The sequence below is a fragment of the Cydia amplana genome, chromosome 13, assembly GCF_948474715.1.
Source record: "Cydia amplana chromosome 13, ilCydAmpl1.1, whole genome shotgun sequence".
In the NCBI taxonomy this organism is placed as follows: domain Eukaryota; kingdom Metazoa; phylum Arthropoda; class Insecta; order Lepidoptera; family Tortricidae; genus Cydia; species Cydia amplana.
Window position 1 is genome coordinate 5718476 of NC_086081.1, and position 27728 is coordinate 5746203.

At 36.8% G+C, this 27728-nt stretch overlaps 1 protein-coding gene across 3 annotated transcripts in view; it reads right to left on the reverse strand.

The window, feature by feature from the left end:
• The window catches only part of LOC134653408 (amyloid-beta-like protein), a 208313-nt gene that overhangs the window by 61110 nt on the left and 119475 nt on the right, over nucleotides 1-27728 (reverse strand). For 2 of the 3 annotated variants that reach the window (XM_063508761.1, XM_063508760.1), the window contains exon 2: nucleotides 12162-12209. The exons of the other annotated variant lie outside the window; for it this stretch is intronic. In XM_063508761.1, the coding sequence (XP_063364831.1) occupies nucleotides 12162-12209 (48 nt within the window). The remainder of the gene's footprint in view (nucleotides 1-12161; nucleotides 12210-27728) is intronic. 3 annotated transcript variants of the gene reach the window in all.

Below are 27728 nucleotides of genomic sequence, written 5' to 3' on the forward strand. Positions count from 1 at the left end.
ACGCTGCTATAAAGCAAAAATACTATAAATATTATTTATAGCATTTTTGCTTGCTTATTGATGTTTTAAGTCGTTAAAATATTATATTGATAAAATCTTGTGGGGTAGAACTTGCAGTTTTATTACTTTCGCAAAAAATCATTTTAAATTGTTTTGCTTCATAGAGGCCCTTATACATTGTTGCTGAAATTTACTAATGTAATACTGTAGGTAATAAGAATTCTGAGCACCTTATTCTTCACATTTGACCCCAACAACCCAACTGGAATGTTGTTTAAACTAAATTTATAACTATCAAATACTGCTGGCATATTCTAAAATGTTTAAATTGTTCAAATCATTATTTTCATTTCAAAAACATCGAATCGGCGAGGCTTGAAACAATAACAAAACTAACCGCCGCAATGGTCGTTTTATTCGAAAACCTAAAAATGTAACATTGGGAAGGAAATGTAAGCTAAATAAACTATCGTAATAAAACTAAAGCTTCCGCAAATACAATCCGAATAATCGAAATAAATCCAACGATCGCAAACACATTAAGGCGCAATAGATTGCTCGCAATTAGCGCCGGTGCGAGCAATGCGAGCAAAACGGCGATGCAATTTCCGAACGAGTGCTGGTGAAGTCTCGTATCGCTATAGCTAGCTAGTTGCAGCTTGGTGGATCCGAGCTACTAAAACAATGTTAAAGTAATGGTAGCTTATGTCAACAGTCTAGATTCAAATTATATTTAAATGTATTACTATTTAGCTAGAATAGCTTATATTTAAGTACATATATACCTAGTTTGTACGTATTATTTCAAAAATAAAAAAATACTTTTTTGGCTCTACGACTTTCGAATGAGTGTGGGTGTAGTTTCGTGTCGACAGAGCTAGCTGCAGCTTGGTGGATCCAACAAAAACAATGTTGTGAAAGTAATGACTTGTGTAATCCTTTGGAATTCAACTTGTATTTTAGAGTTTTTCCGATCAAGTGCGAAGTCTGATCGTATCGGTAATTGGAGATGAGATAAATTCATTTAGAACAATGTGAAAAAAGCAAAGGTATAATTCGCGTGAACCTTCTTCTCTCCTTGTCTTTATCCCTATTCGGGGTCGGCCCCTAATTCGCGTGAACCTTATGGATTTAAAATGTATTTCAACCCAACAAACTAAAAAGGGTAATTTTTAAGAATGTGTACCTACGTATTTTTTTTTAAGATTCGCCCATGGACCGCAACACCAGGGGGGTTGTAAGTGCGTCCCTGGTACCTACCTATTTAAGATGGGATTAGGCCCGGAAATACCACATAACTTGGCATGCCCTGCATCCCTCGAAAAAATTACTTTGTACCTAACTTACGGAAATAATTTAAAAATACCTTATACCTCTTCTACTATCTAATCGACATCCTACGTTTATATATAGAATGCACTTCTCTTAAAAATGTTCTGCTATTTCTCGCAAAGAAAAGGTACAAACTGTATGAGCAAAGGCGGAATGCATAATTCCCCAAATCACGCATTTATAATCATAGCGTTGCCATAAAAATGTGTGCGCAACCACGAAATATATGATAATACGAACCAAACGCTGCTTTTATGACATATGCTAGTGGAATAAAGTGGTTTGTTTAAATAAAACATCACACGGAAATTGAAACGGTCGACGATAAAACTATAATCGTTACAATTTTCCAGCGTTTATTCGTCAATTTGGATTTTACGGATTAATTTCGGTGATGACTTCATTGCGCAAAAATAGGAATATACATGTGACAAATCGAATTGTTTTATTTTATTTAGGTTAGGATGGCCGGTACCACCGTGGCCGGGTGGTTAGCGCGTAAGTTGAAGACGCCGGTTCGATTCCGGCCTCGGCTACCGGATTTACCGGGATTCGGCTTGGTCACTTTTTTTTAAATACCACATCGGTGGCGAATAAGCATACGGGCCGCCTGATGGTTTAGTATGTATGTATATGACATCTATTTCAGTTTATAAGGTATAGTAAGAACATTACATTCAAAAACAATTGCAATGGGTCACCTTAAATGGGATTTTTTTCTTTAAAGTGTACTATTGATTATCTGCTTTTCATTACAATTATATTACTTATAGGAGTAACAGTTCTATGAACTATATTGTTTAAAAATAAAAGACCAAAGAAAGCTTTGCAGCAATTTAAAAGGAGTGTGCTAATTAAGAAAGTTAAGGTACCTATTCATTTCATTCGTTAGTTCAGTTTTCATTTAAACTTTAAACTTAATTTAATTTCTACGGCTGAAGCCGCTAGCACTGATCAAGTGATCAGGTACCTATAGTTAATTACCAATTAATTTGAAATCCAAGATTATAACACGCCTGTGATCGAGCTTTCATCGTTAGTCAACGTGATCGTCACTTTCTAACAAGTACAGGAGGTACAATACCTACCTAAAGGTTGTCTGGAAGAGATCGCTCTTTAGCGATAAGACCGCCTGTTGTTTACCTCTGTCTTCATGTATTATTTGTGTTTCCATGTACATTTATTTTGAGGTTGTGTATTGTATTGTACAATCACCCTAATCACTGTTTTTAAGTACCTACATCGTAGAAGTACACACACTAAAATAAAAATATTAAAGAAAATGCGAAGGTTATCTGCTTTTAGGCATTTATAAAGAGAAGGCAGTGTGAAAATGTAAGCGCAGAGAGTAAATGTGGACCCGATGATCACTTGCACCTCCATTTTTAGGGTTCCGTAGCCAAATGGCAAAAAACGGAACCCTTATAGATTCGTCATGTCTGTCTGTCTGTCTGTCTGTCCGTCCGTATGTCACAGCCACTTTTCTCCGAAACTATAAGAACTATACTGTTGAAACTTGGTAAGTAGATGTATTCTGTGAACCGCATTAAGATTTTCACACAAAAATAGAAAAAAAACAATACATTTTGAGGGTTCCCCATATTTAGAACTGAAACTCAAAAATTTCATAATTATTGATTATCTAGCGACATTCATAATTATTGTCGCCGTAACAAGGTACGAAATGGGTCGGAAATTCAATTTCAAGTGCAAGAGCAAGTGGCGGAAATTTCCAAAAAGTTGGAAACAAGGAACACTTTCATTTTGAAAATGAAAAAGTTCAAATCCTATACAAAAATATGAGAAGTGTCCGATACATTTCGCAATTTTGGAAACTTTTCGACGGCACGTAGTAACCGTAACTCTTGAATCAAAAAACCTGAACTCAGTCGTATACTGTCGGAGCATTGTCAGAAAAATTGGTACGACCATAAACCGAATGATTGAAACGTACAATCGAGTGCAAGCCCATCGATTGAGCCGTGCACCCGATGAGAGCCTGTGTTTTATTTCCCCGATTTTATTGGGTTCCGAGCCACTGCTAACGCGGTATCGAATGCCATCATACTATGCCAAATATTCACTACAAAACACAACCTTACTGTATTGACATAAAAGTTATGGTTGCGTTAAAAAAATCATTCGTGGTTTCGACAGTTTGCCTTACAATAAAATATATCTGTATGACGGGAAAAGCTCAATTTGATGAAAAATATGGACTGGAGTCCAGATTCAAGCTATATTTTATTTTGAAGCGATATTGCTCAAGTAGAAATTCCATGTTTTCAAATTTCTGAAACAAAACAAAAGCGTTCTAATAAAAGGAACAAACAGTAGCGTAGTAGCCTGACTTTTTTTTACAAAACAACACACCTCGTGTTGAAGGAACATACTTTATGCGACAGAGAGTAAAATAATGATTCGTGTTGATTTGCTGTTCATCGGGTTTCTTATTAGTAAGAGATCCGGCATATATGGTCGACCTTCACCGATATGTCTGACGGATGAAACTTGGGGTGTCGTTGGATAGGTCTTTAAAAATAAATAGGGGTCTGCAAACAACATTTTTTGATAAAGTGAATCATTTCGGAAATAATAATTTAGAAAGAACAAAAAACGGTTATTCCTTCTAACTTTTGAAAAATCGATCCAAAAAATATGAAAACAAAAATCATAAAAATAGTGCTAAAAAAACTCATTCAAACAAAATTAAAACAAACTAGATAAGTTAAGCCGTTTATGAGTTATCGCTAAAAGTCTTCCCTTCTTATTTTATTTAAAAGCCTGGCAACCCTTATTTGTGACTGGATTTTCGCAGGCAACCCTATGCCACTGTATTCGCAATAAAAATACCATCATTTTGATGTATAATTCAAGCGTCAGACAGATGAGTGCAATTATCGATAAAAACTCACCTGTTTAAACACGGCAACCACATAATAGTGACCGGAAAAAGATAGGCAACCTAGTTGATTTAGGTATGTTGTACAAGTTGTATACTTTCCATTGGAACTTATTTCGTTTGTCAGACAGATCGGTGCCATTTGAAGAAAAAAAATTTTTTCAAAAAATAATTAAAAATAGTCTTGACCATATTTCTTTAGGCAACCCTATTTATTTATGTTCAGGAACATATTTTCTTTCATAATATGTAAGTTTCGTCCGTCAGACATATCGGTGAAGGTCGACCATATATCCGGATCTTAGACTATATTAATCGAAGGAAGTATTAATTATTTTAGGTAAGTAATGTCAATGCTCTGTTTCACTTCGGTGATTTCGGGGATTTAGGCCGTTTATAGTCTATAGACGAAGGTTTAAAAAAATGTAATGCTGAGAAAATATGATAAACAGTTTTTTTTACGAAAATCAAAACACTGTAATTTACTGTATTTTTAAACTTGAACGATATATTTTATAGAATTAATTTAATAAAAATAAAAAGATTTTAAACCCAAAACGTCTGGAAATTCGTAAAACAATCTAAAAAGTTACCTACGAAATGGAAAACATAAATAATCAAACGGAATATTAATTGAGTTCCCGAGAGAAAACTGATGAAAATTTACGAACTATTAAACCAAACGACTGAGAATGGTTACAACCACTCTAGCGACCTCGTCTACCATAACAGACCTTATTTCTTGTTGTACAAAACTGAATATTCATTGAAGCACGTGGACACTCATTTTACGAACGTCACTGGTCAAATAATCCACAACTTTAAAATAGCTGTTCTGATTTTGAACCTTAAAACAAATATTTTCTAAGTTGCTATTTCAATAACGCCAGAATAGTCCAGGAGTTGCCGGGGCTAGCCGTTTCCGCTCCTCGCCGTGAGAGGGCGGGCCAGGTCAATTAGTAGCTAAAATTGCAGGGGATGACTAAACTTGTGTCCGGTTAACCTTTAGTAGTGCTAAATGTTTCGTTGTGTATCATTTGCATTTTTCTGGATAAGCTGGCTGAATTTGCTTAACTCACTCAGTGCCTGAGCGATGTTAGTTTTTTCTAATACTGCATTCAAATGTCGATTTGCCCTCTACCTAAACTTTTTGCGTAATAAGCTCATAAGGCATCCTAATAATACCTGATCACCACCAGCTGACGCAAGTGTAATCCACCCTTATAATTATAACCAACTACATTTTTCATCACGTAGGCTTCAACCGGGGTATGACTTTTTTACATGTTTGGGTAACTCCCGCTCCTTCAGCCAACAACGCATCGTCAGCTGACCGTCTCAAGGTTTCATTACATCTGCCTCAACTACTTATCGCCCAGGAAAAATAACAAATAACCAATAATCTATTTACAGAAAAAGGGTAAAGATTAATCTTTACCCTTTTTCTGTAAATAGATTATTGGTTATTTGTTTAGGTACTGTTTGTTTAAATCTGTTGGAAATAGTGAATGTAATTACATATATTAGTGTAAAATATTATTTCACTATTTCCAACAGATTTAAACAAACAGTACCTATGCAAAAGTTACAAAAAGTTAGTAATAATAGTTATGACTAACGAAAATCAGACCTGATTCGGGGTCTATTGTCGTATCTTTTGAAATCAAACAATGGGAAAAACGCCGCGAAGAAATCTTTGTAAAATAGTTGATAAAGAATCTGAGCGCCCGAATCGTTATCCAAATGACCTCTGTTTAAGCCCTCACAAACTTGCAATGTCAAAAAAAACGCCCGGAGTTATTGGTTGGAACTATATAATAAATTACCTGAACATCTCAAAAAGGAATCAAGATTGACATTGTTTCGTGCTCAAGTGAAAGACCTATTATTAACAAAGACTATGTATAGCATAAAATTTAAGAATTTAATGAAGTGTAAATGTTACAAATTATGACATGCATGCACCTTAGTTTAATAATTAATTTTTGACTAGTCGCACTTGTTAGTAGTAGGTACCTATAGATATTGTGTACATTATGTATATTTTAAATGTACCTATTACCATGTGTGACGAATAAACTATTATCTATCTATCTATCTAAACACCATACCAGCCTTGTCACGGAGATAGGCTGTCAGTTGTTCCGAAGCGCACACAACTAATGTAGGGCAAACTTGTATCACTCAGCGAAGGAGGCCAAACCGCCACGGAGCATATCGCAAGTTCCAGTTACTCGACAATGGGATGTTTTCTATTCTAGTGGAGGAAATAAGCTGCTTACTCGCAGAGAGTGTGACATGTCCTAGATATGCGTAAAGGGGTCCAAAATCCTTCCTAACTTATGTCTAAAACACTAGCTGATACCTTTCTCATTCAAATTTTCTAAATGGATATCAGCTACCAGGCTGCTGCCTGGTACACAATAAGTGCTCTTAAAGAGTAATTTCAGGAGTGCTAAAGTAAATAAAGAAAAGAAATTAATGAATGTGGCATCCTCTAGATTTACGAGTATTCATAAAGGCCTTATTTATGAGGTTTTCGAGCTAAATTATACGCGAAATGGCCGTGAAGCAGTGTTCTTAAATATAGATTATTTGCGAACAAAATTACGATCACAGTTTACAATAATTATATCTCGGCAGAATTTTATTTTTATAAACAGTGGGCGTTTTGAACTTGCGCTAGGCTTGAAACCAAGAAAGATACTCACATTGCTAAAGACAGATTATTAATCAACTCTTATCTTAAATATAATAGAATCAAAACGTTGATGTCTAAAAGCAAATGAATAAGAAGTATTGGGAATTAGGTTGAAAACTATTTATTCGGTGTCCAACCATGAAATGCAATATATAGGTCATTTAATACTGCGGTAACCCCATCAAATACATTTGATGGGGTTACCGCAAAGTATAGTTTGCTTTTTTTAACTCACTCAATATATTTTTTCTCTCTGCACCAATTGAAGGTATCTCTGTTTGGCCCTATGGTTGACTGGTAGAGAATGCCATTTGGCATTAAGTCCGCCATTTGTACATTGTTGTATATATTTTGTGCAGTAAAGTTTAAATAAATAAATAAATAAATACATTTCCCCAATCGTTACACTGGGCCCGATTCGGATTTTGTAATAGACATCTATTAGATATCTTTTAGACATCGCCAAGATACGATAACGATATGTTTAAGATATAACCTGTCAAATTTGACATTTCCGCGATTCTGGAGATACTCTTGAACGATTTCCACGAGATATACTTAGAGTTCTAATTCACATCTAATAGATATCTAACACGATCTATCGTAAATGTGACATTGGTTGCCCGAATTGCGCTGCAAAAGAGAACTAGTTGAAATCTAAACTATAACGTATCTAGAATGGATCTAGTACGTGTCGTCTCTTGTGAAGATCTTGAAGTTCGAATACGGCAGACTATCTAATTCTGGATGCCACTTTAAGTGAACATGTCTAGAAGCTGACTGCCGTTCGGCCTAATAGATACCTACTATTAATTTGAATCACGTTTAATTATCAAAAATGTAAAATTATAAAAAAAACAGATTAAGCAACAACAAAAACATGGCGCTAGTGCAGGGTGGAGGTAGACGGGCTAGGTATGGCTGCACCGTTATTGAGACCGAAGAAATCTTGGATGGGTTTGAATTTGTGCCTACTATTAATAGCTGAATTATGGGATTGAATTTCTCTTACTCTCAGACTTGATTATATAATCCATAACTTGCAAAGCCTTTGTTTCGCACAGTGGGGTTGAAATATTCTACAGACCACATAGTTTACACTTACACTCTATTCCCTTGTAATAAAGGCAAAAATAGTGTAGCAATTTACGTTGACCGTACGTCACCGTGGCGTGTAAAACCCCATTACGGAGAGTACTTACGTACACGACGGATCACGAACGCCCCCTGCGCCGGCTCCCGACGTAATTACACAGGACATGCACATACAAAGTGCGCGTCCAAGGACTGGGTTTTTTACATGATTCATAGATTATCTTGAATTTTTCTGCTTAAGAAACTTTAATGTTTAAACTCGTATTTTCACTGTGAATTGGAAAATAAAAGGCTGGTGACCATGAATTTGACACCCCTCCTTATGTTTAGGGAGGTCAAATCGCGTGAGATTTTTCTTGTAATTGTTGGTACTTATCTCAATTAGACCTCTACTTCCGTTCATTGCGTTCTCCCTTTTAACGAAATTATTCTAGCAACGTAGGTATGTTATAACATGTTAATAATATTAGGTACTCCTAAGGCTTTCAGAAACCTTAAATGGAATATACGATATCGTATTAAACGAAAACTGTTTTATTTTTTAGTATTGTAAAATAGTGGCCCTAACACGTCTTTTTGGAACAACTATATATCACTACATAGTATAAAACAAAGTCGCTTCCCGCTGTCTGTCTGTATGTCTGTCTGTCTGTAGGCTTAGATCTTTAAAACTACGCAACAGATTTTGATGCGGTTTTTTTTAAATAAATAGAGTGATTCAAGAGGAAGGTTTATGTATAATTTGTGACACCGCGGGGTCCCGTTGTCTCCCATAAAGTTTTAAGTCATAATGTATTGTTTGTTAATGTATTACTCATAAAACTGAAACCGTTAACATTTCAGGATTTTCGTTAGGTTATCCTTTAGATAGGTTAGGTTAGGTTAGGTTTGTTTCATAGCAATCCTGAAAAGTGACGCGTTTCTGAACCAAATGAATTATGACTAATGAAAATGCGGGCAAACAATACATTATGGCTTAAAACTATTTTCACCTCAGCAGCTTGAACAAGGGTACTTTGCTACTTAAAAACAGTGAGCAAAATCGCATTTTGCTCACTGAGTGAGACAAAATGAGCAAAATGCGATTTTGCTCACTCAGTGAGCAAAATACGATTTTGCTCACTGTTTTTAAGTATCAAAGTACCCTTGTTCGAGCTGCTGAGGTGAAAACTTAATTGTTGGTATATCTTAAGAAAACATGAGTGAATAGGTAAGTGATGAAGAAGGAATAAATTTTTCGGGTTCTCTAATATGTTCTCACTGCTGAGGTGAAAAGTTTTGTGAACTACACGAGATCAAAGTTATTTACATCTCGTGCGCTTTTGAGTCCCTTACTACGCTCAAGATTCTAAATTAGATTCACTCGCTACGCTCGTGAATCTATTATAGAATCTTTCGCTTGCACGGGACTCAAAATAAGCACTCGAAAAAATATCAAACTTTGATCTCTTGTTGTACAAATAACTATTGGGAAACAATAGAGACCCATACACCGCACATATGTTATGTTCATTGCAAACCAGCATCGCGATCTCGCCAACATGTAGTTTCCCGTGATTGGCCAGATTAAGAGGCACGTTTAAACCGCAGCCCACCATTTGCAAGCGTCATTATCGGAAATTGCCTGTTCCTATGTCATTGCGTCAAATTTATTGAGCTTTTACCATAGAGGTACAATAATATAGAGATGAAACGAGGGAGGGGTCAAATGACCGAACGAGATACACTTATACAACTTTCAGTAGGAGTAGCAGAGAAAGCGGTACTATTGCTTGTCCTTGTCACAGTCTTACTTTTTGTTTGTTCCCCACCATAAATTTAATATGGTTTATGGTGGGCAACAAATAACCCGACCGAATTGTGTAGATTGTTTTTGGTATATTGTCAGAAATGTGAAAACGTGTTTTTAATATTGTCGCACTCCGTATGTTTTGTCCCTCAGGCGGCACGCGGACACCACTTCTATAGGATGCTACCTTCTATGGCCTTTACCGACCCTGGTGAAAATCGCTTGCGCTTCGCCATCGAATCGCTGTGTCTCTCTATCACTTTCTTCCATATTAGTGCGTTTCGTTCGCTACGGAGCGTTAGCGATTGGTACGTTGTATACGGGGCCAGATTACGTTGGTCCACGATTAAAAAAATATTAAAAGCTACGAAGTGATTTGGTTTTCAAAAATTATTCAAACATCAACATTTAGGTTTTTATGAGTAAGTATCAAAATACAAGATGCGTCATTTTAGAATTTTACCTACTATTCACAATTTTTGTTTCTTTAACATAAAACTACCAATGTGATAATATAGGATTACAAGCATTAATAATTATTCCAACAATATTTTGAAGCGCTGGTGGCCTAGCGGTAAGAGCGTGCGACTTGCAATACGGAGGTCGCGGGTTCGAACCCTGGCTGGCAATGAGTTTTTCGGAACTTATATACGGAATATCATTTGATATTTACCAGTCGCTTTACGGTGAAGGAAAACATCGTGAGGAAACCGGACTTATCACAATACGGGCCTAGTTTACCCTCTGGGTTGGAAGGTCAGATGGTAGTCGCTTTCGTAAAAACTAGTGCCCACGCCAATTACTGGGATTAGTTGCCAAGCGGACCCCAGGCTCCCATGAGCCGTGGCAAAATGCCGGGACAACGCGAGGAAGATGATGAACAATATTTCCGCCAAGCCACCCAACAACAAGACGAGCGTAACATTAGCTCGTGTGCATATGACAGAAGCTAACTAACTTGATAAAATCCCGCAGTGATTCGATTGTCATAATAAGGGATATAAATGAATTAAAAAAAGATCCTACTATTACATACTATCGTTATCGTGTATTATAAATTATAGCGTGTATACTCTCTAGATTCTAGTTATTTTTTAAATGGAAGCTATTAATATTTCGTAACAGTATACATTTTCTTACCAAAAACCAACAACAGCGCTCAGCCGCATATACGAGTAAGCTTAATGCGTGACAGAAGCTAACAGTTGGGTCAATCAACTATTTCTTGTCGTTATTCTGTCCCATCAGCGAGGAGACAATAAAATAGTAGCATAGATTGTTAGAAGAACTGCTGTACCATATTCTACTTACATGCTCAGTAGATGTCTCATTATGAAAAGGTCTTATAACTACCATAAAATGCAAGTTTGGTTCATTTAAATACGAAAAACCTAGAGTTTTAAAAGTGACTCAGGAGATTGTAGCAACGTGTGACAAGAAAAAGTTGATTAACCCAGTGTTTTTCAAAGTGTGGGTCGCGACCCCCAGGGGGTCGCGGCATTTGTCCAAGGGGGTCGCGAAGTTCAGCTTTGAGAGAAACTTATATGGAAAGCAATTTCATTTTTTAAACTTAAAAATAATCCAATCCTTTAAAATTTAAATTTAAAGTTTAAATTTTAAAGGTCGTTAATGTACTAATAAAACAAATCACTATTAGATAGGTAAACTGTATTTTAAAAGTAAAGGTTTAACTATATTCAGTGTGAAGAATGAGCTTGTTTCATTTTGACTAATTTGTCAAACCGTGGTTCCTGCCGCGACACGCAGGCGATTAAATAATTTTCCAAATTCAATCTATTCCTTTTTTTTTGTTTTGATATCGACCATTTATGAAAACGTCAGCTCGCATAAATATGAAGTAGCAAATGGGATCAAAACTTTAAGTGCTTCTTTTGCTAGATGGGGATATTCAGCCAAAACGCATATGTAACTGAGTGAATGATAGAAAGGTGCGTTCCAAAACGCATATGTAACTGAGTGAATGATAGAAAGGTGCTTTCCAAACACTGGTCTGTGGTTCCAAATTTGTTACTTATAGGTACTAGATAGAAAAACGTAGAAACGGGGTTTGGGGGTAGCGAAAAAAATTTAGTGGTCATAAAGGGCCGTGACACCATAAAGTTTGAAAAACACTGGATTAACCCAACTGATAAAAATGAGTTACTTGTGTTATACGGTATATTCATACATCATTATTTACGTTCTATATGATAATATTTTACAACTAAAACTAAGTAAATATTTTAAAACAACAATGTTCCTGCAAAGCCATCCACTCCATCCAGCAACATTTAGCTTGTGTGCGTGACAGAAGCCAACAGTTGATAAAAGTCCGCAGTTACCTGTGTGCGGGCGGTAGTCGAAGGGTTGCCCCCGCTCGGCTCACTCACCTGTAACAATGGAGAGGGTTAATTATGTGGCCATACTGGTTAGCCTACCTATATCTGAGTCATGCTTCAGTGATTCATTTCAATTGTCTCCCTTATCATGGGATAAAGGAGCAACAGAACAACAGAACAGAATAATGGTATTCTGTTTCCTATTTATACATTTCTAAAGGAAATTTTAAAAGGACAATTAGTTAATTTGTATTAGTTAAATAAACCAATTGATGATTAAAAGTAATAAAATGGTTTTTAAAAGGATTCATTGTTTTAATAATATAATATATTAGTGGGTATACTGATTAATCTTAAAATATACCTGGTATGGCGATTATTTCAGGGTTTAAGGCGTTGTAAACTTTCAAAAGAAATAATAACATAATTATTTATTGCGCGTATATATATATAAAATATAGAAAAAACAAATTAAATATGCAGTGTCATAACGCGGGTAAAAATACCTATTATATATTTTTAGCTATAAACATCTGAATATTCTGAACCAAACTAGATTCTCAAACTCAACAGCATTTATTGCGCACATATTATATGTAATATGTATGCTACTACGTAGGTAAATAAGAATATGGTATGGACCCTGCAAGAGCAACCGTGTAATAAAATAATAATTTATTAATATACAGCTAAATCAGGTAAAGCCTGCGTTGCGTGTATAAGGCCTGAGCGGATGCTCGAGTTGGGCGTGCAGCGGGGCGGGGCGTGCGGCGTGCATGTTAAACAAATGCAAGCGTATAGGAGCGGCCTTAGTGCACGCTGCTCAAATCACGCGTGAGCCCGACGCCACGCTGCACGCCCCGCCGAACGCTCCGCTTCGAGCGTCCACTCAGGCCTTACACTTAGGCTCACCTATCATAAACTTTAACATCGGCCACAAAGGAGTGGCCGAGCTCGTCCTTGGACCACCCTCCACGAACTACTCATACCCTCTCGGTCACGCAACCCCTATCCCGTTATATCTAAGCGGTTTTATTACTAATGCGGTAATAAATTACACATGCCTCATGTTTAGATAAAATTGGATTTACGGTTCCATTCGATCTGTAAATAAATATTGGCTGGAATGGAATTGGGTCACGTTGTGGGGAATTTCTCATATCTATTTACTTGCCAGTTTTGTACAATAGTAAAATTGTCATTTAATTTAAGGATTGAAATGCTTTTGCATGTAGTACTTCTACTTAAACCTGTATACGATTGTTTGTGGTTCGAGATATGGAATATGTATATGGAATAAAGAGATACAATATTCTAATATAAAACATGTATTCAGTAGTTACCTACTATACTTCCTTTTGGCATTAAGTCCGCCATTTGTACATTATTCTTGTATTTGTGCAATAAAGATTAAATAAATAAATATACTGAACCGATAGTTGGGTACATAAGACCCAACTCACCAAAACCTAAACCAAGCCTGAAACTGGCAACAATGCCCGCCATCCATCAACCGACACGTCCCGAGGTGCAATGACAAATGCTCGAACCCGACCGACACGTATTTATGCCCTACCCGCCTCAAAAACGCCCGAAACACCTTCAACTCCTCACACACATAAGACTTTATTCAACTAGTCACGTAACTAACCAGCGCTCAAGCAAAAAGAACGTAAGTCTGTATGAGTATCAACTAAACATGTAACTTTTCGAATCGGCCCAGTTACGAGTTACCACTAAACGCCACTTCAACCCGCATTATTAACTCGTCCGAGCGTTGCAAAATGAAAGCTATTCGGAGGGATGAAGATCGATTATGCTTTGTTAATTGTGCGCTCGTTATTGAATGCTTCTGTTTGTAAATTACCGTTTTGCGAAATATGTTAACGGTAGGTACACGGGTAAAAAATATTGCTGCCGACACTGGTAAAAATTATTTTAAAATTCTCGGAGAATATTCTCGATTCGCCGGGATCTTAGTCTTGACAAATTTGTTTTTTTTTTTTACTTACAAATGGCAGTTGGTACCAATGTCATCACGTTATGATCTGATCTTGGAGCAGTAGAGAGAACTCTTCAAATTTTATAGGAACAACTTTAAGTATAGTGATTTGGATTTTTTGAACAAACTAGTCCATCATGAAGTGAAACTACTGATGAAGATCATACAATCAATACACAATCAATGTAATGTAATGTAAATCTATTTTATGGAGTCAGTTAATTTTGGTAAAAAAGTAGGTAGTTTGATTTATTTGTAAGTACCTACTAAATAAAAAGAGATTATATTTCTAGTCTAATATAGCGTCATGTGAAGTTTCAGAGAATGTATTTAATTTGTATCAAGTTTCGTATGTATAAAAACCTATGCCATTTTTCTCGTCACCCGCGCGCGTTAACAACTTTTGAAAGATATAAACTAAGATTAATATCAAGTCGGACTGTTTGTAAGTCCGCCCGTTACTCATAACTTCGCTCTGCAAGTAAATGGTGTTAGTAATCATAAATTATGTTATAACTTAAGAGGAAGTAAACTTAATTGTATTACGAGGGGCGTTCAAAATATTCTCGGTATTGATATCTTACAACCTCTTCTAAAATTTCTTTCGTTACTGGCCGCTAAGGTTTATTCATTGACATTAAAAAAAAGTATAATTCGAACCGAGATGTTCTTTTGTTTTTCTGCAATTGCTGAACAAATATGAACATCATGTGGGAATTGACAATGTTAACTAAATTAGAACATCGATGCGTGATAAAATTCTTGACAAAACAGGGTAAAAATCAAAAAACCATAAAAGAGGAAATGGATTGTGTTTACCGTGAGTCTGCTCCTTCTTTATCTACCATTCAAAAGTGGTCAAGCGAGTTTAAACGTGGAAGGGAGAGTGTTGAAGACGACCCTAGACCTGGCCGGCCTGTAGTAGCTACTTCACAAGAAAATATTGATAAAGTGGAAAAACTTATATTGGAAGATGGTCGAGTGAAGGTAAAATCTATAGCACAAGTAACCAATCTCTCTATTGGTACCGTACATGATATTATCCATGACCATCTTAATATGTCAAAAGTAAGTGCAAGATGGGTTCCGCGAATGCTGACTCGGCTTCAAAAAGACATGCGTGTAGCTTGTTGTTCCGATTTTATTGACCTGTGCGGTGAAAATCCTGATGAGGTGCTGCAAAGAATAGTTACTGGAGATGAAACCTGGGTTCATCATTATGACCCAGAGAGTAAACAAGAGTCCATGCAGTGGCACATTAAGGGTTCAGCTCATTCCAAGAAGTTCAAGGTCATCCCTTCAGCTGGCAAGGTCATGGCCACGATATTTTGGGATTGTGAAGGAGTATTACTGATCGATTATAAAGAAAAAGGTGTAAATATCACAGGACAGTACTACGCTAACATTCTACGTCAATTAAAGGATGCAATCAAAGAAAAGAGGCGAGGAAAGTTAACCAAAGGTGTTATGCTTCTGCATGACAACGCCCCCGTCCATACTGCTCATATTGCCAAGGCAGCTATTGTTGAATGTGGGTTTGAAACTATTACTCACCCACCGTATAGTCCGGACTTAGCCCCCAGCGACTTCTTTTTGTTCCCCAATCTTAAAAAGGATCTGCGTGGAAATAAATTTTCCGATGATGAAGCATTGAAGGCGGCAGTGGAGGAGCATTTTTACACCAAAGATAAAAAATATTTTTATGCAGGATTAAAAAAAATAATTGATCGATCTTTTAAGTGTATGAACATAGGGGGGGAGTATATTGAAAAATAAAAATATCAAACTTTTCGTACTTGTTTGTTTTCATTCTCATACCGAGAATATTTTGAACACCCCTCGTATTATTAAAACTTGTTTTTGTTTGGCCGAATTCGTTCTCAAACTGTAGGAGCATGGTGAATAAAACGGGACACGCCATACATCAAAAAATCATTTGCGTTTATACGAGGGGTATTCAAAATATTCTCGGTATGAGAATGAAAACAAACAAGTACGAAAAGTTTGATATTTTTATTTTTCAATATACTCCCCCCCTATGTTCATACACTTAAAAGATCGATCAATTTTTTTTTTAATCCCTCGTAAAAATATTTTTTATCTTTCGTGTAAAAATGCTCCTCCACTGCCGCCTTCAATGCTTCATCGTCAGAAAATTTATTTCCACGCAGATCCTTTTTAAGATTGGGGAGCAAAAAGAAGTCGCTGGGGGCTAAGTCCGGACTATACGGTGGGTGAGTAACAGTTTTAAACCCACATTCAACAATAGCTGCCTTGGCAATATGAGCAGTATGGACGGGGGCGTTGTCATGCAGAAGCAGAATACCTTTGGTTAACTTTCCTCGCCTCTTTTCTTTAATTACATCCTTTAATTGACGTAAAATGTTAGCGTAGTACTGTCCTGTGATATTTACACCTTTTTCTTTATAATCGATTAGTAATACTCCTTCACAATCCCAAAATATCGTGGCCATGACCTTGCCAGCTGAAGGGATGACCTTGAACTTCTTGGGATGAGCTGAACCCTTAATGTGCCACTGCATGGACTCTTGTTTACTCTCTGGGTCATAATGATGAACCCAGGTTTCATCTCCAGTAACTATTCTTTGCAGCACCTCATCAGGATTTTCACCGCACAGGTCAATAAAATCGGAACAACAAGCTACACGCATGTCTTTTTGAAGCCGAGTCAGCATTCGCGGAACCCATCTTGCACTTACTTTTGACATATTAAGATGGTCATGTATAATATCATGTACGGTACCAATTGAGAGATTGGTTACTTGTGCTATAGATTTTACCTTCACTCGACCATCTTCCAATATAAGTTTTTCCACTTTATCAATATTTTCTTGTGAAGTAGCTACTACAGGCCGGCCAGGTCTAGGGTCATCTTCAATACTCTCCCTTCCGCGTTTAAACTCGCTTGACCACTTTTGAATGGTAGATAAAGAAGGAGCAGACTCACGGTAAACACAATCCATTTCCTCTTTTATGGTTTTTTGATTTTTACCCTGTTTTGTCAAGAATTTTATCACGCATCGATGTTCTAATTTAGTTAACATTGTCAATTCGCACATGATGTTCATGTTTGTTCAGCAATTGCAGAAAAACAAAAGACTATCTCGGTTCGAATTATACTTTTTTTTAATGTCAATGAATAAACCTTAGCGGCCAGTAACGAAAGAAATTTTAGAAGAGGTCGTAAGATATCAATACCGAGAATATTTTGAACGCCCCTCGTATGTGTGCACGGCACGTCTGTACACGCGTCATTGGGTACGTGTGGGTAAGTCGCTTTACTGAGGGCACGCCAGAAGTCCGCCAGATTCACGTCCCGTAGCGAGCACGGGGCGAGGTAATGCGAGTCGGGGCGGGGCGGTGCGTGGCCGTTCTGTATGATAATACTATTAAGGCGAAAACACACTTATCCCATGTACGCAACGTATGCAATACATTATGACAATCAGTACAGCTACCATCAGCTTGTCACTGACTTTATGTCGCTATCGAGAACGTAATTTACTTTCTATACATCTCGCTCGTACTCGCATATTAGTGCAAACGAGATGTATAGAAAGTAAATTACGTTCTCGACGGCGTTTATGTCAGTGCCATACTGATGGTAGCCGTACTGAACCCTGAAAGTTGTATGCTTAGAACCATACTTGTCATGCGTTGTGTTGCGTATGACAAGTATGTTTCTAAGCATACACATTTCATCAGGGTTCAGGTGTCATAATGCGTTGCATACGTTGCGTACGTGGGATAAGTGTGTTTTCGCCTTTACTTATTCTGTGATGGAGCCTAAAATCTCGATTTCACTGCATTAAAAGCTACCGAAACTTTTACGATGGAGCAATAAACAAAGGCCAAGCAACACTTTTCACTTGCAAGGCTAATAAATTTACCCGGCCCTTTATCCGCTTATCTGATGAAGCCGTTCAAGGATTTCTTTCCCGAGCACAGTAACAATACAGCTGGAACAATGCTCAGCCGCTGGGGCGGACACCAGATAACGACGGGAACGGATTATTTACACACTAGTAGCCTTAACACGAGTTTGACACTGCCCTGACACTGACATATTAGCTAGCGTGTGCGTAACTTACTTTCTATGCATCTCGCTCGTACTGGCGTATATTACTGACTTTAAGATATTTTTTACAATTTAAATTTCTAGTAATTATTGTAATATGTATCTAAATTTGAGGAGTTGTAAGGTGCAGAGATAACTGACCCCCCGCAAACAAGTATAAACTTGTTTGTCAAATAATTGCAGCAGGGGGTCAAATATATCTGCGTCTTACTGTACTTTACGAGATAAGATATACCTACTGCACCTGCTATCCAATTAGGGTTGCCAGATCGAAAGGCGCTATTATCGGGAAAAAATATCAATTTTTCGGGATTTTGAGGCTTAAATCGGGAAAAAGAAAACATTCAAATTAAAGTAATTGTATTAAAAACAACGATATTATTTTACATTATTGGCACTACATCAGTTGCTCTGCCCATAGACGTTTTTATAACGCTGCGCTGACGCGCTCGACACGGGTCGGTCGCTCGCTCGACGACAGTTCGGAACTTGAAATTATTGTTTTATAACGTGCAGCTGTTTTTCGGGACAATTTCCACTCTGTCGGGAATCGGGAACACATGCTAAAAATCGGGAGAATCCCGCCAAATCCCGACCATCTGGCAACCCTATATCCAATGGATAATGTAGAAACTGTAGGAAGCAACAGTTGTCACCAATGTCAAAAATGTTGAACCGCACCTAGACTTGGGCAGGCCTTGGTAGGTATTTTAATTTAATTTTATGAAAAAAAAAATATTTCAGAGAAAAATATTAACTGTTAGAGTACTTACCTATAAAATAGTAGGTACAACTATTGTGCGACTTAGGTACAGTCTGCAAGACGCCTACGATGCGGTATATTTTGTTTGATAATGCTCTGTCTATTAGAGCTAGCCTATTAATTAGTCTAGTTAATAGCTGTATTACCTATATCATTATGTTCACTATACAACGTATCGAGTAATCAGCGAATGTAAACAGCTTTGATGGGATTAATTTCTGAATAGCACTAAACGCGGTTAGTGTTTACAAGCAATACATTTGGTCCCCATGTAATAAGTTTATTATCATAGGCAAAACTAACGGAAATAGGTTATATTTCGCAATACGAAATGTATTTATTTATTTATTTTGAGAGTCTGATAGTGGGGTTTTCTACCGTGTAACCACTTCAAAATTCCAATCGGAAATTTGATAAAATTGGCATGTACGCGCGGCTACCATCAGTTTGACACTGACATAAACGCCGTCGAGAACGTAATTTACTTTCTATACATCTCGCTTGTACTCGCATATTAGTGCAAACGAGATGTATAGAAAGTAAATTACGTTCTCGATAGCGTAAATATCAGTTTTGACACTGTTAGTGACTCATGGTAAGGGCTCTAGGCTAACCGTGCCTAAACTAGTGCTGTCACTAGTTTAGGACGTGGTAATAGATAACTTTATTTTTAGTTAAATATACCCTGACCTCTGGCGGGAGCAGAAAGCACAATAATACTGACATGGGCTGCTGCGGTTGTCTAATTTACATATGGTAGGCAATGTAGGTATTCTACTGTATCCATTTACTAAACGATGGTAAGTAATTACCGTAGCCCATAGACACCTCAACACAAGAACGGTTTCAAGTGAGTTGCCCCCAAAGTTGGCCCCACATTGGGCGCCATGTGAAACGTTCTATTTTTAAAGGGTAAATTAAATTGCAAAGCTCCGGCTTGTTCAGGAAAAGCTATAGCACGTTAACACAGAAAATAAAGTGAATTTAAATAGCTAAAAAATGTGGTGTCTAAAACGTTTCACGGGGGAAACCAGCCTGTCACCCCGCAGCACCAGAGGAAGGTTTTCACACTGAGGTCGGTCTTTTCCATGTTATAATTTTAAAGGGCATCAGCGCCAGCTGCAAATAAGAGTCAATTTAGAATCATGAGCAACCATTAATGTAGCAACTTTGAGGTGGGAAAACGCTCTTTTCTTGAAGGCCATATCGCTCCGCATTGCCTGCTAACGCATTGTCTGGCTTGACTTTACAAAACTCGAAAACAGAGTTTCAAAAATGGCGATTTAACAAACATATGCCTAAATAATATTTACGTGTTAATAATGGAAGAAAGGTGATAAAGCGACTATTCAAAAGTTTACAATTCAATTCATAGCGTTTTGTAGCAGCAGAATAGATTGGTAAAATAACAATTTCACAGGATAACTCCCTTCTTTAAATAAGGTACAAAAGTCTGATTTACGAGACTTATAATAAACAAATGCTTCCATTTGAATCCAGTCGGCATGATAAAGTAAATATTCAGGATAATTTTCACGAAGGATTTTAATAATTCTTCAAAGAGATCAAAGTTTCCTCGTAACATGAGCCTTCTTGTAAACAGCTGTGGAAACATTTCAACGAAAGTATTTCTAATATCCATTTATAAATGTAGAATTTTTCAACCCTAACTTTTTCTCAATTTAAGGTATACAAAGACAAAAAAAACTTCCGCTTAAATAGTCGTACTTTATCACTAAATGATTTCTAAGAAAGTTAATTGATAAATATTAGGTTAAAGCAACCTCTTGAAGACTGATAATTGGTTACAAGTCCAAAAAGACATTAAACCCTATAGGTACTTAATTGTATCAAAAACTTATTGCCTATTATTTTACGTAGGTGCAGAGTTATTGATTATAGAAGAGGTAAGTATAAGATAAGTAAGTCTACAGAAACGTACCTCCGAATTTGACACCGACAACTTAATGGTGCCATATGTTTTGTGCTAGGTAAGAACTGATTTGTCAAACGTAAATTTTCGACATATCAATTACCACAAAACAGCGGACAAATTTGAGGCACGCATTTTTCGTTTACTTTTAGACCTCTTAGGCTCTTATACAGTTAATAACTATTTGCAAAATAACACACATACTAGAGTCTGTGCGGAAAGAGAACAGTCGTAGAATGTATTGGACCCCATACATTTCACGACTCTTCTCATTCCGCACAGACTTTACCTACTATGCGGTACATTCTAAGCTATATATTCGTACGTAGAACCGAACAGAGCAGCCAGTGTGGAAGAGCGATAACACACATGAAAACACGGAGCTGTCGGCCGGAACGTCCGTGATCGAGTTCTTCTCATTAGTCAGGCGAGGCTGCCCGCAGGTCCGTACAGGGAAAACTGCATACTACAACTTTTCTTTTATATTTGTGTAGTACAGTCGGTTTCATTAAATATCTTTACAAGCCAACGTTACAAAAATATATTTATCTACACGACTCTAAGACATTGACAATAAGGTAGTGTATATTTTTGGAACGTTGCCTTGTAAATATGCTTGTGAACTTGACCAAATCGCATCGCATATGTTAGCGATAACATACCTAGAAACACATACTCGCTAGGTTGTGAGGGAGGATACCTACACAAAGTTCATGTAATAGAAATATTTATGAAAACTTGAAAAATAGGCCTCAGTACATCTTAATTCATATATAGGTTTATAAGTTACACGTATAAAACGCTTTTAAGTCTTTTAACACTATAAAATTCTTAATACCTATATGTGCCGAAAGAGAATCTAGCATGGTTTTTCGGCAATTTATTTATTTATTTAACGTCATCGTAAAAAGGGTTAAATCAATAACTATTGAGATTACTTCCTTAAACAGATAATTATTTCTATGTAACATTTTTTTACAATAGATTTGCTTTGAATTATGTATGTTATTTTTATAAAGATGACATAACATACAAAGTCATAACCGTACTAATGGATCTAGACGGTCCATTGTCTGCAAGAACCTTAAATAGGTCGTAAAGCTTTGTAAGAAACATTAGAACAAATAAACCCGTTCGAGAGGGCTGTTTTATTTTCAGAGCGGAGGGACTTTCCGTGTGTAAAGGGATTTATTAACTAATTAAAGAACTCTGTAAATTACACTGCACCAATTTTACAGGAAATTTTGTGTTTTTTTACTTAATCGTTTTTAAATTAGGTACTTCAAACACGATAGGTATGCAACAACCATAATAGAAATTCAGAATATCCTAACAGGTACTTTGAAAAAAAATTGATAATTTGCCAAAATCATTCAATTTAGGTACCAAGAATTTTATTCTGTTTTTTTTTTGTAATATCATGGCCTATCATTTACATTCAAATTCAGTAGGCACATAAACAAACCAAACATGACAAGGGACCTCTCACATCCTCAAAAATATTTCATGCTCAGGCGCTAACTTTTAGAAGAAAGAAAGAAGACGAAAGAAAATACATTTATTTAACGCCACAACATATTACATATACCTAGAAATGAAAACATACAGGCATAAAAAAAACATTGGACGCTAAAATAGGACCCCACTCAGCATAATGCCGCGGCAATCCGTGGCGCTGGTTTTCCTGACTTAAAAGTCTTAAAACTATGTGACGACACATACGCCAACGACACTCAAAAAAACACACATTTTGATACAGTAATCCTTTCAACACCATCGATCGAGTGACGTTAACATGGCTATAATGATAGCGAATACACTTAAGCTACTATACGGCCCATACCATTAATCAAAGTAACCGCTGTCAGAGGATTCTTTATGCTGTTTCCGTTATAGTTATTGCATTTAAGCATACTAACTGTTACCATTACGAGTATGATATTAAGGTTTAATTTTGTTGAATCGTCGAAAAGTTGTCTGTCTTCAATAACCATCAGATATAAACTATCATTTGAAAAGATAATCTATAAAATGTCATTTTTACACCTATATATTTATTTAAATTGTATGTTTTCGTTGATTTTAGGACGTGATAATAATGAGTAATAGTTATCAACTTTTTTTTGGATATAAGTAGTATTTTACACGTATTGCCTCTCGCTCTTTAAGACCCATATACCACAGTCTCTTATATTTTTAAAAGTGATAAAGTTTGTACATTGGAACTTTTATTTTATCCACACTTATGCCATTTTCATACCTCAACACCTAATACATCTTTTTATATAATATCAGCCCTGACACCCGCTCAGCCGCGAATGTGAGCCGCTTGGGTTTTTCATCAGAATATCGGGCGCGATTAAGGCCAAGCATTATACACACATTTATACCTCACGTTATATTAAGGGTAGGACGTGACGCGCGGCACAATAGGTAGGTAACGAATATCGAAGGCACTGAAGAGGGTTCTCCGGTTAAATACGTGTACCTATTTCTGGAAAAAACGATATTACCGATTCTTTGAAAGATTTATTTTAGTAGACTGTATCTGTTTTTACAAGCTTTTATTTACTTTCACCTGTCCCGTTGTCTGTCAGTCTGTAATCAAATCTTGCAAGTTAAATTTGATCCACTTCCCGGTTTCCGATTGAGCTGAAATTTTGCATGCATGTATAAATCGGATGACAATGCAATATTATGGTACCATCGAGCTGATCTGATGATGGAGACAGGAGGTGGCCATAGGAACTCTGTGATGAAATAACGCAACCTAATTGTGTTAGGGGTTTTTAGAATTGTCTCGATGAGTATTAGTTGTAAGAAAAGTACAGTCAGCGATAAAAGCTTATACCAAAAATGAAATTTTTGCCAAAAACGAAATTTTTGCCAAAAACTTATTCTGGAAAACTTTCTCGATAATAATAACCTAAATATGACGTAATTTGAGAAGATTTTAACAAGAAATATGTCTAATCTAAACAGATACAAAGTAGGAAAGGAAAAGATAGCCCTATTATATTGAAAATCATTTACAATGTGAAGACAGTCTCATTGAGATTAATTAAACATCTATAGAAAATAAAGTAAACAAAAATCTACTTTAAATTAACCAGCGTATCTCTAATAACCTCCACTACTTAATTAATTGATTAAGTCCTCATGATATTTCTTGAGGCACACATAGAATCATGATGCTATTTAATTACTATCTAAGTTAAACTACATTTTGTTATCTTAAGCTTAAGCTATATCATGTTGCTGAGCTCGTATTAATATCTGCCACGGCGTGGAAACCCCACAAGTGCATACACAATGGGGTTAAACTTTTCATTAGTGCAACTGTTACATGAATCAAAGTTCTCCGGGTTTATGTAACATACTTGCCGTTATTGGGTAAGTGGGGAACTTGGCAATTCTGACGCTATTGAACATGGTTTGATTACACACATATAACTTGCTTCAGGCTTTGCATTACCTACACATATATTTTGGCGTGACGTTATGGAGTTGGTTTTGACAAACTGACGTCTTTGGATAGTTATTAGGGTTTATTTATCAAGAGAAAACAGTTATTTTGTAACTTTAACTCAGAACATATTAAGGAAATAAATTTCAAACTTTTTCAAATGACCACCAACCAAAACTTTATAGTAAACCTGCCACTGGTGCGTTTGATATTGAGAGAGAGAATATTCGCAAATATAATGCACAAATTTAAGTGTATCATGCTAAGAGTATAGTTTCGGATTACAACTAAAATTTAAACTAGTGTAACGCCCTTACAAATGATCAGAAATGTCATAACTTTCACATGCTTAACGCTGGAAACTTCAGTGCGGAAGAAATATATAAAACTTTGCCCATAACTTTAACTAACACAATTTCCTGAAGGATATAAATTGCAACAATGTGCGAAAACTATAACTAGTTAATGTGTTTTAGTTTAAAAGCTGCCTATTTTCTAGTACATTAAACTGTACCATATGCCTCACGTGTGCATACAAGCGTAAAAAGGTTTAGGCAAGATATTATTAGATGCTCTGCCGAAATTAAAATTTAGTTTTAACGTGTCTAATCTTTAATGTTTACTAAAAATGTGTATCTAAAATATTTTTTTACTGCTTAGAAAGTGGTGGCGGAAATTATGTACCTGACGAGTAGAATGGAATAATCTGCCATAAGTATTTGATTAAACAAGTCCTTATTAACAAAGGAGCATAAGAAGGTTAAATATAGGCTTTAGGGGCCTTAAACATTTTCATGTAAGTTTGCAACTTCATTAAAAAAGATACTTTAGCTAGTATCATATTTGATTACAAGTAACAAGCTTTAATAGAACGGGACCCAAGTCAGTTTATCAAACTGTTTTACGTGCATCACTTAAACAAATAACAACAAACGAATCTGTCAACTCATCACCCCATGTCATAGACTAGGAATCCTCTAGACTGAGTTTAGAGCAATTATTTCATGAAACCGATGCTGCCAAAAATACGGGGCAGGGGGACGAGGTGAGCGAATCCCTTGCCATGATTGGTCCGTTCAAAGACACGGACCAATCACGGCACGGGATTCTGACACTTTGACTCGAAGATGGAGTAAAACTACCGTATATAGTGGCAGAGGGGGTAACGTTACTATGCTCAGTCTAGAGGATGTCTTGTCTGTGCCCCATGTACAGTCGAAGTCAAAGATATGTTCACATTTTTCGCCTTATCACAAAGGAGTAAGATGCAAAAGTGTAAACGTATATCTGAAGTCGACTGTACGTAATATTTATTATACCCTTAATGCATAGCAATCACAAACGGCGGTGTCATGGCGCCAGTCGTCACGGAGACGGCTTAATAGCTGCCTAGGCGGAATGTTGTATAGCCTATGTATAACCTATAAAGCCTGAACAATATGACGTAAGACCCTAGAGTTATTATAGTATGTCTAAATTTAGATGCGCAGCGTTCAAAGGGTTGAGGAATGGACGTGTGACTTTACTAAGCTACGGTCATAGCCGATAACATGGGTAGTAGCGAAAACACTTCGTACAGATTAAACGACAATGTGTCGTTTAGTGCTTTTTATGAAACAGTACCCAGGCTTTTTGATTACATTTTATTACTTAACAACAGGGATTACTTTAATATGATGTGCATCACATTGATTGAACACGGAGGCGGAGTAATTAACAAATCTGGCAACTCATCCTTATAAATATCATTTGTTATACTCTTAATGTATCGCAGTAACAAACGGCGGTGTCACGGATCCGGTCGTCAACGTCATGCCGACGACTTAATTGCTACCTAGGCGGACTGTTATGTAATATTGTTATTACATATTGGTAGGTACGGATGCGTATTCAGATTTTAATAACAGGTCATGAATTCCATCTGGATTTGTTATGGATAGGTATCTGTCAGTGTCAAAAGTGACGTTTCTGAAAAAAACGGACACGTGACCTGATCGAAAAACTGTTACATGTAATATCATTGAGTTTTTCTTTATGTTTTTCTTTATTGATTTAAACGCCATCTAGTGAGTTTCGCTCTAACTGGTATTAATATAACTCGAGTACTAACCGTGGTGTGCTTAGGGGTTTCAAGTAATTAACGCTAACGCTAGATGGCGTTAACCTCAATTATACATAGTGCATTTTGCACTAGTCATTGAGTTTTCACTTCTGCCGGCACTCCCTGAGTGCAACCCGTTGTTTTTTTTATATAAACTGGCCATGCATATTTGCAGCTAGCTTTACATATCAGTTGATATACACTTGATGCATCGCAATCACAAACGGCGGTGTCACGGCGCCGGTCGTCAGGGCGACGGCTTAATTGCTCCTACTAATTGCTGCCTAGACGGACTGTTGTATAACCCATAATGGCTGAACAACGTGACGTAAGTGCCTAGAGTTACTGATACGAAATAATTTTACAAGCTTTTATTTACTTTCACCTGACCGTTGTCTGTCTGTCGAGGGCCTTGTCCAAGCAGTTGCTGCAGGATAGGGAGGAAAGCGAACTGCAGTTCAAGAAACTGGTCGACACAAATTCAGAGTTAAGAAGGGACCTGGCAGACAATGATGTGCAGTTGATTGATACCCGCGGTGAAGTGGACCGTTTGCAAGAGGCAGTAGACTCATTCAATCAGTGCGCTTCTACACATGAAGTGGCTTTAACCCGCATCACACATCTGGAAGAGGAACTGGGTGCGGCTAACGATGAACTTAATTTGTTTAGGAGAGAGCGGGAGCACTATGATGCTTCGGAACTACAAAATGTGTACCAAGAGTTGGCAAGCGGCAAAAATCAAATTAGTCCGGACTCTAGAAATTTAGTCTTTTTTAATAGTAGCAATAAGTTAAAAAAATATATTAAGATTAATAGGTATATTAGGAGAACCCAGAAGCTTATCAAAGGCCAGGCATGCATTAAAAAATATAGTAAATTAAAACATGCATTATCAGTTGTGAAAAATAGGGTTCAAAATTGTCATTTGGAGCTTGAAATTAAGGAATCAAATTTCCAGAAGTTACATGCCGATATAAATAGGTTAAAAGATGAGCTTCTGGTAATAACCACCATGTATGAAACCACAAAAAAACAAGTTGAGGAGCACATCAAGGCTTTCAATAAATTGTTGCAGGAAAACCAAAATTTAGAGGAGCGATGCAAGTCATTACTTAATGGAAATATTTGTAATTGTGGACAAATGCCACCGGCAAAGGTTATTCAAGCCGATGTGGCCCTCAACACTTCTGGGCCAGCTGTACCAGT